This window comes from Haliotis asinina, chromosome 1 (assembly GCF_037392515.1).
Source record: "Haliotis asinina isolate JCU_RB_2024 chromosome 1, JCU_Hal_asi_v2, whole genome shotgun sequence".
In the NCBI taxonomy this organism is placed as follows: Eukaryota; Metazoa; Mollusca; class Gastropoda; order Lepetellida; family Haliotidae; genus Haliotis; species Haliotis asinina.
The window spans coordinates 64579182-64592322 of record NC_090280.1 but is presented as its reverse complement, the minus strand read 5'-3'; the positions used below and the strand labels follow the sequence as shown (position 1 = coordinate 64592322).

At 38.0% G+C, this 13141-nt stretch overlaps 1 protein-coding gene across 1 annotated transcript; it reads right to left on the bottom strand.

Annotated features, from left to right (window-relative positions):
* LOC137281941 (transcription elongation factor SPT4-like) lies at positions 1–8809 on the bottom strand. Its single transcript, XM_067813674.1, has 4 exons — positions 8626–8809; positions 7035–7141; positions 1917–1972; positions 1–1037 (listed from the first exon to the last, which is right to left on the bottom strand). Exons 1-4 carry the CDS (start codon positions 8692–8694, stop codon positions 919–921), a joined length of 351 nt encoding a protein of 116 aa, XP_067669775.1. The 5' UTR covers positions 8695–8809; the 3' UTR covers positions 1–918.
* Positions 8810–13141: the final 4332 nt, after the last annotated feature.

Genomic DNA, 13141 nt, shown 5'->3' with positions numbered 1-13141 from the left:
TTACCAAAAAACATTTATTTGGACATACAAAATTACAGCAAGACCAACTACCCAGATCCTGTAACAGATGGTGTTGTCTACAAAAATTCCTGTGCAATAAATCATCTTACATTGTTCATACGAACAACAAATATTTCCATGAAACTTTTGACATTGTTACAAAATTTTCAGTTCATGGATAAAACATCATGTGTTTTCAGAACATATTTTAAAGAAGTTAATCTTTGGATACATACATTATGAGGAAAGTAGACCACAGCAGAGATACCTGGTGGAAATACCTGACCATCAATACATCTGTATAAGCAATGAGCTATATGAACTGTTATGCACATAATTGGATGTATGATGACATTCATGTGATGATCATAACACATCAACTCTCCAGGCAATAGGTTCCTACATCAGACAAACATTCACTGAAGCATCCATAAAACATACCCTCACACCCCAACTATCGCGCTTTCATACCATGCATTCACATTTTAACGTTTCGCTGCTTTCAAACAAAAAAATCAAAATTACTATGACTCAAACAAAGTAGCAGCATGTACCTTTCTACCTGCTCAAACTTGTTTTGGTTTCCAGAAAATATACTACACCATGCATCTGGTACTGTTTAGACCAATTTACTAATGAATTTAACCATTTGAAACATTTTTCATTTACATAATCGGATTTTATGAAACTTTCCACCTGATTTCAGAGGTATCAAAACAGTGCTACTCAACAGAGGAAAACTTCCCAGATGTCAAAATAACCCTGCCTGTTTGTATGCAAATATTGCTCAACTGGGGAACATTATCTTCACCACAATTAACATCAAGCATCCAGTCGTGTTTGTATTGTTAGCTCAGTTCTGGTGCTAAAATCACCCACATCTTGTCCAATGAATACACCTGTCCACAAAAGTGATCCTCATGACTGGCTGACATCCCTGGGGCGGTACATGATCCCTTTGCTGCGGAGTTCCCTCACAATCCCAGGGGGCAACTTCCCAGTCACAGACACTGCATAGCAGCCTTTGGCAAACCGAGCTGAAATTGGCATACAGTCCAGTACTGGTCTACGACTATGTTCAACAAAAAATGGTTGTTACTACTAGGGCTGCAACAATTCGGTTCATGTCAACAAATCTGACACCTTAGTTCTGATCTTCGATATCCATTATCAGTTTCGATTCAACATTTGAATCTGTATATGAATTATTTCCATTCAGCCAGAACATAACTTTGACTCCAACTCATGCAGGTTCAAGTGATCGAATAAGGCGCAACGTCACTGGCATATGCCGGGCTAAAGATGCAGTGAGAATTGATGTTAGTAGACATTGGCAAGTTGATGACTGATTCCATGCTAAACATGCTAACTCAGAAGAGTTAAATGTAATTTGATGTTTTTACTTGTGAGAAGAATAAAAAAAATGACCAAACTGTGGGTCCAATATTGTAAATTGAATCAAATCTAGGTCTGGGTGAATCAGTGCAGCCCTAGTTATCATGGGACAGGTAGAAAAAAACATAAGATGTTTACCGTAGTGAGGTATGTTCACAATAATCACATGATCCAAGAACTACTGATGGGTACTGAAGGTTAAAAGTGTATCACAAAATATTGCAAAACACAAGGCTGTATCTGTGACAAACAGTAAGGGAGGTCAAGCAGGGTCAGATTAATGCAAATCACTCTGTATAACTTATCAAACATTTGGCAAATAAATCCTAAGATGAAACACAAATCGACTGTTGTGTAGGCACATGGTGCATCATACTGTCATGTGTAAACTTGCAATCCACATATACTTTAGTGAATAATAAAAGCAATACATAAAATTAAACAGAGAAGTATTTGAAGCAAGAGACTGACGACAGACAAAACAATGTGCATAGTATAAAAATATCTGGACAAGCACTCACCGATTCTCTGCCACTTAGACACCCAGCTGTCCTCAGGGCTCATCATGGCTATCAACCTGCAACAGGTGGAGCGACGGAAGGACAGAATAAGTGAGAGGAGTTTAACACTGCTTTGAATGATATCTTTTTATACCTCTGATTACCTGCTTGTTGAGGAAGCCAACTCCCAAGAGATGCACACCTCACACATTTCAGATGGAAATCACTTCTGTAAAACCTACAATTATAGATATCATGCTGACTAACCCACATACTGAACACTGGCCAGAGATATCTCAAACTAATCAAAACATGGTCATCATAGTCATTTAAATGCCTTGAAAAGGAACAGCTGGCAGACAAAGGGAAGAGTGCCACAGACCAGAAGAAAGGCAAGCTAGGGACTAGGAGAGCTAACAAGTTAATCCAGATGATGTTGGTCTGACCTTAAAGGTCACAAATTATACCCTAATAGGGTACAAACGGAAAATCACTTGATGACATCGTTATACATGAAACCCTGTCATTAAAAATGTTCATTTCGATCTTAAATTACCTTAAATCGACCTTTTTGTCAATAGTGCAAAATTCTCAGCCACAAACGAAATTTCAACCAATCAGAGCGGTGCGTCTCCGTGACGTAATAGTGGGTATAGAAATGAGGGTCTGTGCAGTATTCATCTACATTTCAGGGGTTGAACTTTTTCGTTTACAGGTTTGTACAAACCTGAAATCGCGAAAGCTGTTGAGAAAAATGAAAGCTATATGTTCTCACAATCTAATATCATTTAGTTTTGTCTCCTGCTTTGCCTAGTTTTCGAGTTGCAACCCTTGTTTTCATAGACAATTCTGTCAGAATCACTTGGTGTCACTAGGTTGTAAGCCGTGTTAGGTGGTATAAACCTACACGTTATTTGTCATCATTCACTTGATGATCAGTTAATGAATTTATAACAGGTATAATTAGTGGTAATGCCACTTAGATTACCCGACAAAGGCCCCATTTGGCATTTCTTTTGTCTGGATCGATCAAAGGATTAACCGATAACACGCTGATTGATTAATTAGTTTTATGGGGATTTAAATGGGGGATTTGTCAAAAGGTAGAGTTTATGTATGTACATTTACTAATCTATACTGAATACACGCTGCCGTGTCTGTGTCTATGTAAAACAACGCCATTCTTTCAAAGGATTAACCGCCAATACATTGATTGATTGCTCATTATTGGCTAACTAAATAACTTTTTAAAAAGAATGGCGCACATGATGCAATTAGTTGTCAGGTGTGCTATCTTGGGTAACCAATGAAACTATACAGCAATGTGAAAAACCTGAAACGATACATCACAATTTTCGTATATTAGACTGTTAAAAGACACATCACTTGGGAAATCTGCAGATGAATTATATGTCACTTGTTTTTGTGGATATTGATGGATACATTCCTCGAAGAATGTAATAGCCTGACATTGCTCCTATAACTTCAATTTTAATATTTGCATTTTTGTTTTTAATAAGTTGTCGTAGCTTTCAACAGAATCATTGTTTTCGTCGTTAACTGTAATGATGCAGACGACATACACTAGGGCGTGCGTGCGAAATATGATTCACATAGGAAAACTATGAAATCTCTACATATTACATTCGTGTTATACATTCGCAGATTGCTTCTTTTTATTAAGTTTCAAAATGCATACAAGTATGATTATAAAGTAATTAGGATTATGAGTCCAAGTATAAAGACGTTTATTGACAAGTGTCTACATACTGGTGAGTGAACGTTACAAACCATGTAAATTTAGCAAGTGAAGAAATTTATCGCGCACTATTTTCACTTCAACCCCAACCTCGCTTAGGTTATGTTACAGGTTGTGTCATGCAAACTCCTTTCAGTAATGATTCAAATACATATTTATGTAGTTTTGATTTTCTAACTTGATGAGAACAAACCATACATAATCTCATTAATTCAAATGGATTGGACTCCACAATTTTCAAAACTGGCAGCACCCGGTCTTGGAATGAATGCTTTTTAAGTTTGTTTTCACCGACTTACAAAAGAACAATTACTTTCTACTGGTAGTAAAATATGTATTTCATTGATGGACATTAGGATTTTACATGACATTGCTTATAACATAACAATTTCACTCTTGGAAGTGAGGTGGAGGTCAATAACATTGCTTGCAATATATATGTCACTTCGACCCCCACCTTGCTTCCTTGGAAGAAGTCCTTATGTTACAAGTTGTGTCATGCAAAATCCTTTTGGCCATGATTCAAATGCATATTTAACTACTAGTAAAAAGTAGTTTTGATTTTCTAACTTGATGAGAACAAATCATAATGTCAATAATTCTAACAGACTTTAGCCCGAGACTTCACGATTTTCAAAAATGGTGGCGCTTTGTCTGAGGATGAATGCTATTTAAAGGTCACATGCAACCAAAAAATCAAACATAATTAAAACACATTTATCACTTATTCATGACATATAATATACATTGCTGCTTTTAAAAAAACAAATAAACAAAATTATAAGCGTACAATCGCGATTCAAAAGTGCAATATTTTGTACTTGGGCTTACTTCCCCCGAAACGAATGCCTCAGGAGACCGAACCCAGTCTTAGCACCTGGATGTGCACTCAAGTGTAACGACGGATTCTGATTGGCTATTTCATTTGCTGATCTGCTGAGGGTTCATTGTGTGTAAAGACAGATGATCTGTTTGATGGGCATTTTAGAAGTATAGCGAGTCACAAGAAAGTAAGATTCTTTATGGATAACAACTTCTTTTTGTGTACTTGATGCGTCGTTTCAGTATGGATTCATATACTGTTGTCAAACAAAATCATACACACTAAAACAAGTCGTTATCCATCAAGAATGTATATAGAGATGTTGGGTTTTGAAAATACATGTTCTCTGAATTTGCGCTCGATCCAATCAAAAATCATGTCAGTAGAGATGGTAAACTACTGCGTGGCTGGAATCTGTCATTCATCCAAGTACAAAGCAGGACTTGGAACGGACAAGAGTTTGCACCAGTTTCCGTCAGATCCAGTCATCCGAAAAAAGTGAATGTAGTTTGTTTGCAATCCACAGACATAAAAACATGTCATGTGTATCACACGTGCCTGATTACATAATGTGGCAGAGACGGGACTCGGGTGCACGAGTCATAAATCAACTAATTTTCTTTATGTCGTATACTCTGATATGTGTTAAGTTCAAATTGCATGTTGACAATGATTGAAGCTGTGTATTGCATATTGTCTTTAGCAGACAGGCAGGCAGACATATAGGTGTGAATAAACCAGACACTGAGCTTTCTTTGTGACAGAGACTGCTTACCACAATCCACAAGTTTTTTTTTACGTAACGAGTAGATTATTTACTTGTTTGTGTACACAACCAAGATCAGACTACTGCTCACGACCTCAGACGCTGGGCATGCATACTGTTTCAAGCTCCGCGAACCTATTCACTGCGCATGCGTTATGGACGCAGCGCAGCACAGCTGTTGAATCCAGTTTTTCCCCCAGCGCTGGGGGGAATTTAGTGAAACGTTTGAACTCCGATTTCACGGGCTTTTTTTTCATCACGTTTTTTTCAACTTTATAGGTTGAATTGGCATTTTTGATGATTTGTTTCGGTAAGTGCATACCGAAAGGTACCAGAATCTGCAAAGTTGTGTTTTATGTTGTGACCTTTAAGTTTGTTTTCACCGACTTACAAAATCAAAATTACTTTCTACTGGTAGCAAAATACGTATTTTGTTGATGGACATTATGATTTTACATGACACTGCTTATAACATAACAATTTCACTCGTTTGAATCGGTCAGTATAAGGGGTCAATATAATATTACTCACGATAATATTGTCACTTTGACCACAACCTCGTTTCCGAGGAAGAAAGCGTTATATCCATGCAAAATCCCTTTGGTCAGCGATGTGTAGTAAGCAGTCTTGATTTTATAAACTCGATGAAACTTGAACTCCATTTTCTACCCTGGAAATGTGGTAGGGGGCGAACCATCCGATTTAGTATATACCACAGGCTTCCACAAAGCTCACTTTGCACACACTAACCAAAATTTAAGCACAAACTACGGAGTCTGATGGAAATCTGTGCATAGTGACACCATCACTCGACCCCAAGGAACAATTGACGGCAACACAACAATGACGTCACTGTAGGGCTCTGGCTACAGAGTTACGTAACCTGTCTGCGGTTTCATTTGCGGGAGAGAGAGAAGCAGACAGCTTTTTAGCAGCTTTTAAGAGCTTGGTATTAATTAACCACAAGTTTTTTTTTTAAAGAAAATGGTGCTTCGTTTATGACTAACCAAAAGTCTTTCATATGCAGTGATAAAAAGAGTACCAAAATATTGAGTTTATCGGTCCTTTAACACATTCCCCTGGTAGATTTTGACTCATTCACACTACAACTTTTTTTGTTTGAAGACTGCATGAGTGTAACAAAACATAATTAGGTCAAACCAGGATTTATACATATGACCATTGGTATTTAATGTGTCCATGGGTTGTAACTGAGCACATTATATTTCTTAACCTTCAACGGTCACCTGAGTCACCTGACAACTGGTGTCAGTGAAATAGATGGGTGTTACAACTCTCTGACTAGTTGTATATTGTCAAGCAATGATTTTGATTAAGTAAAATAAGTTTTCAGACATCTTCATTGGCCTAGAAATCAATATTCCCAACACCAACATTCAGGTCCTATAATTACAACTGCAAGCTTGAGTTAATAGATTCCCCCAAAACAAATTATTATGGCTTCGCTAGTGTGACATATTAAACCTGGCTTTGTCTGTTTATAACATAATAAAGTAATTATGGACTTTAAACTAGGTCAAATTTTGGACTGTGGAAGTCATGAAACCAGCAGTATGACAGTGGCCAAATGAATTACCTTTTAAGGAATATGCTATATCAATTGGATTGTTTCCCAGTATTATGGGTCAAAATTTTCAAATTTCGAAGCTCTCTTAGCACTACGATAGTCGTGAGTGCCATACATCAACATTACCTTACAGTGAATATCTTAGCGCTAAGACAGCTTTGAAAAGCTAAGCCCTGAAATCCTGGATAAATTTCTACACTGACCCATCAAAGTTGGAGCTGGTGCACTCGTATACAGCATCCCTGTTGTTTTTCATATGGAGGTATTCCTCACAGTTGTCACATCCATCATACGCAAACTGGTCCAGAGTCTGTCAAACAGGAAGAGTGCACACGATCAACTTCAGTATTCAATAATCACATCTACTAATACTCTGGAATTACAATTACCAATACTTCATGTAAAACGATAATCATAAACAGAATCAGCCTGTGCCAAATACTTTTTAATCTCTGATGGAGCCCTTGGTATGATTTGCAGTAGATTCTGTTCTGTAGTGAGCGAATAAGGTTTTACATCTGCTTTAGCAATGTCACAGCGAGAAACACCAGAAATGGGCTTCACATATATTATACCCACATTGTAATTGAACATAGGCCTTCAACACGACAAGTATACACTGGTTTTAGTGAAATAATATGGATGGTCAGAGACTAAGCAGGGGTGATTGTCTGCAGACTTCAAACTACTATACGTAGGGTTTGAAAGAGTACTAAACATTACCCAAAGTATATGTAACCCCTGTTGCAGAGATGTTCTTGTGAATGCCATGTAAAGTATGTCAGCCGGTTGCCTTGTAAGTGCCAGCTATACATGGGTACACACAGGTCTTTTCTATGATTAATATTGTGTAGTCCTAATTACCATCTAGTTCAGCTGTCACTCAGAGAGAATCTACTGCAACTAGTAGCACTATTTCAATGACTTGTTATCAACTGAAACATGCCTTACTGAATCACAATTACATTAACAAACACATATTCTTGAAAGGTCTTTTTTGTAAAATCTGTATGTTTACTGGTTGCAGAGTTATTTGTTTAGCAATAGTGAAAAATAAAGTTGGTTAGGAATGAGTGACTGACAGCTATCCAGTAGATGTTGTGATGTTACCATTTGTGGGGAACTACTATCACACATGTAAGTCAAAATGGTAGAATAAACATGCTGAAGCCTGGCTAGAAAAGGAAGATTATAAATTAACCCCAATGAAGACAGAGAAATAGGATACCACATAAATTATAATGCTCAGTGCTCAGTAAGGGTTCTGCCCGTAACCCATGTTGAAGTGCATTCTATTTATAATCATTATTTCAGTGGCTTAGGGTTAGGGTTTAGATTTAGCTAAATGTTATGTATAGGGTTAGAAAGAAACAGGGGCTATGGGCAGGAATCTTTCTCAGTGTTTTACGTTGGCCTAGAAAAACTGGGGACCAGAGGACACCAGGTTACTTCAAGGGTCCCTGTTCGAAATATGAAGGTCTGGTAAAGTAATCAACCTGTTCTAGTTTACTGAATGTATATTTAGGGTGAGGTATGCATGTCAGTTTGTAATTTTGGTTTTTGATCGGGATGTGAGGTACGGGTGGAACTCCTGCCCCGTAGTTTCATTACCCTATACACAGATCTGGGTATCAACTTAATGTGGTATGGCCGTTCCATTTCATCTGACGTACAACACGACAAACTCGTTACATCCGACCTAACGAAGCAGTATATTTACCTTTATCAAGAGCTACCGAAAACTGGACAATACAAATGAAATCGTAGCAGGCATGAATAAGATGAATGTATTACCTTCACCAGAGCACACAGTAAACACGCCCTCAAATTTCTGATGTCTTTCGGAACAGTTTCTAAAGACATAATGTTAACAGCTGAAATTCTTGTGCTTCACAACACACCACTTGTACATTCGCGTGCTTTTCAACAGGGGTCTTCTCAAAACAACTTCCGGATGTTCAGTTAATCGAAAAGTAGAAACAGCGAATTCTGCGGAACAATTAATTACACCTCTGGAAGGTAAGGGAGACTATATATGGATTATGTTGTAGCTTATCCCTGGTTCAATTCGTTCAGCTAACCAGCTTGTCGATTAATAAGTTCAACAACAAAAAATGATTATAGAGAAAAATGTCCTCGGCGAAAAAGTCCTTCGTAAAAGTCATTTTACTGATTAAAATTAATTAAGCACATTTTAACCGAGGATTTGCCGAACACCAAGAAATGCGTTTAATTGTCTAAGGATTAGGAATTCAGAGAATTTGAGAATTTGATTCTCATGTTGTTTTTTAATGTTTTGTTTTTGTTTTGTTTTGTTTTGTTTTGTTTTGTTTTGTTTTGTTTTTGTTGTTGTTGTTGTTGTTGTTGTTTTTGTTGTTGCTGCTGTAAAGGACTTGTATTTTCGTTCAGAAGATTATTATAGATTGCTCGAAGGACTCGAAGGTTGCATTAATCAATTACCCAAATCACATTATCGTGCAAGGCCTAAGCGTTACACAAGTCGACGAGGATAGAATAACTGCCCCTTATGTCGCTTGATCGACCTGTGTTGATATATTTAAAAATCTAGAGAGGGCGAGAGTATCTATCTCACAGCTGATCGAGCACTCGTTGAAAGAGAAAACGTGCACTGGATCATTACTCTCAATGTTGGAATGCACTTGAAAAGGTGCATCTTGATGTCAACAGTGTCTCCAGGATAATCTCGCTCAAGAGACCTAACAAGCACCAAAGTCGATACTTCCGTGACTAGCGAAACCACGGTTATAAATGTCAACATTGTGAGGTCAGAGAAAAGTACAATTCTGAATTAATACTGTTTTCGTCTCTTTTTTTAAATGTACTGCCGTATCGACCTGGCATCGTCATGGTAACCACGACTCACCCGCACGCCCAGTATTGTTAACGTTATATTCAGGCATTTGTTCAGTACCATGGCCCACTTGCACAAAGTCATCTTGGCGCTACGACTGCCTTAGCCTGTATTGGAGAATGGGATACAATCATTGCAGCCCTAATTTAAGATCGCTCTCTACAAGTGGGCCCCTATCTTTACACAAACACGTGTGACAGTGGAGTATTGGGGGTCTACGTTCGCCACACCAAAGTTCCACACATGGGTACAGTTTGCGAAGCCTATAGTTCTGGGATCCCTTGATTTTGCAGGAATATCATAACTCGCTCACTCTACAACTAAATGTGGAGTTAACAATAATAAGGGCTCTTGAACTTTTGAACGTGTTTCAGGACTCCTGGTCACGGTGTCACAGTTAAAACGTGACTGCACAGTCAACAGTACGTTATGAGCATGGGTCACGTGATTTAAAAGCTATAAACCATGACGCTCGTCACACAGTATCCCAACAAGATCAACCATAATCTTGCACTCATGCGCACTCACGTACTGACACACGTGCACAGGTGGTTTCCTGATATATTTATTTCTAGTCGAGTTAGCAGCTTGCTGAACATTTGTAGTTGACAACAACGGTGAAATGAGTAATAATAACTGACAGTCCCTAAGAAGATGTGCCCGTGAAGATCCAAGGTAGAATTGCTTTTCGGCAACTGTTGCTTGTGTTAAAGGGGCACTGATGCGGAGCGAATAGTGTTTCTCGCCAACGGTCTAATTACGGAACCAAACTGCAAATTGGTCAGCGCCCGCTCCTTCAACCGTGACGGACAAAGGAACTGGGCTCCTGTCCATATTAGCAGAATTTCTTCACCCAAAAGAGTCAGGATGCCCATCATATGCCATTATTTAAAAATATCCATGGTATTCCTTGTCTGATCGTAACAAAATATCCCAGCAGTGTAGTTTTTTTTTCGGATGCTTGGATGGTATAGTTACTCAATTTGATCCTATTTCTGTCTTTAACCTCAATATTTAATCATGTTACATGAAAATATGATGCTTGGATGGTATAGTTACTCAATTTTATCCTATTTCTCTGTTTTTAACCTCGATATTCAATCATGTTACATGAAAATATGATGTCTACAGGCACGTAGCAAGCCATTTGTTTCAGTACGGAAGATTGCAAAGCTTTATATTTAGGTAATTTTGAGTGTTGGTTCAGCTGTGATAGCAACTATCATACGTACATTTTGGTAGCTATGGTAGCTACAATGGTTTATTATTTATGATAATAAAACACATAGTTGATTTATTTGAATTTGTAAACAATAAACGATGACTTTGCCTTTGGTAGAGAAATCTGAAAATTTTCTTAGGTAAATAAAAAAAACTTATTTCACCTATTTACCCAAGTACACAGCAAATGCCTGTATGTATTACTTATGTAACGAAATTCCGTTGGTATCCTCAAAACACTTTCGGCCCATAAGTGTTTTCAGGCTGCATGCGACACAGAGATTACATCTTCCTTGCTGTAACTCGCGTTTGATGGTGTAAACCTACACGTGTTATTTGTCATCATTCTCTGGATGGTCAATTAATGAATTCATAACAGGTATAATAAGTAGTAACACCACTCAGGTTACTCAACAAAGGTTCTCATTTGGCATTTCTCCTGTCTGGAGTAAATACTCAACATTATAAATTAAGGTCTGTAACGGCAAATTTATTGTATGTTATGTAATATGTGCATGTAAGTGATGCAAGAGGGTTCATCAGCTGAGTTACAAAAACAAACATCGATCAAAAGATTAACCGATAACACACTGATTGATTAATTACTTTTGTCAAAAGGCAGTGTGTGTAGATGACTACACCCTGTCGTAAAGTGCGATTGTAAAAACAACATCCTCCCTTCAAAGAATTAACCACCCTTGCGTTGATTGATTGATTGCTCTTTATTGGTTAACTAAATTACTTAGAATAGCGGACATCATACAATTAGTTGCCAGGTGTGCTATCTTGGGTGACCAGTGAGAGGTTTATCAGGTTTTCACCAACGAATGACGTGAAACGATGTATTGCTTTAGACAGTTGTGTAAGACACGCGACACAGAGCAGGATTATTTACCAACTGCAGATGAATGGAATACGATTTCTTTTACGTGGATATTGATGGATACGTTCCTGAACAAGGTAGTAGCCTGACATTGTTGCTATAAAATTAGTCTGTTTTACATTCATTATTTGCATTTTGTTTTAATTTATTTGTTGTAGCATTCAGCAGAATCTGTATGACAGAAAACACACACTAGATCGCGTATGTGTGTGAAATAGGATCCACATTGGCAATCTACACAATGTATAAATGTTGCTGTTATGTTAGAAATTTACTATGAGTATAAGCAGATCGTGTGTTCTTTTATTAATTTTCAGAATCATACAAATATGACAATAAACTAATAAGGGTTTAATATAGAGATGTACATTGGCTTCGTCATTTTTCCGTCCTAAAAGTTTTTTTTACCATTTCTACCACTGGCAGATGATTAACCTTCAAACTGTTTCATTTGTTTTCATCATACATTTGTTATGAAGTAAAAATGACTTCACCTAGGTTGATCTGTCTATAATTAAACTATCAATTGCGCTTACGGAATGCGCAGCAGAGGTCACGAACCAGTCACGAATTCTGGGATATCATCCGGGTACTCACGGGAGAAAAACAATAACAAAAGTTTACACCAGTCCACGGAAATTGCTCCGCATCAGTGCCCCTTTAAGTGACGACTAACGGGATCGGGTGATCAGGCTGTCTGACGTGGCTGACACGTCATCAGTTCCCAGTTGAGTTGATCGATGTAACGCTGATGATGTAGATCACAGCACAGGTCCGAACTCGATTATTTACGGCGTTAATCACCAATCAAATATAATTTCTTCCGTCATATGTAGCTGTCGACGTGGTAAAGTGGGAACCATTCATTGAAAGAATTTCCAAATGCTGAAATGGGGATAATGGTCGCGGATTAGTTTGTTGTATCTGACGTCTATGAGTGATTGAGTAAGTTCAGTTTTATGCCACCTTTAGCAAAATTCCAGTAATGTCACGGAAGGATACACCAGAAATGGACTTCACATACTAAACCCCAGTGGGGGCTCGAAACCAGGTATTCGACGTGACGAGCAAACGCTTTTACCACTAGGCTACCCCACAGCTCGATCCACGACGTCTTTGAGGGACACGTATATATGTAGGAGATTGGGTCTTTCTGTGGCCACATCTCCGACCGCATTTGTCACCTGATTTGAGTTATACACTCTTCAAAAGTGAAACGAATGGGTGATTGTGAGAATATCGGACTCGTGTATCCGTGGCAAAAACAATACAAATATATTGCGTCTTTCCAAAACTTCATCTTTGTGTAATTGCAAACATAGCAAAGGCTACTA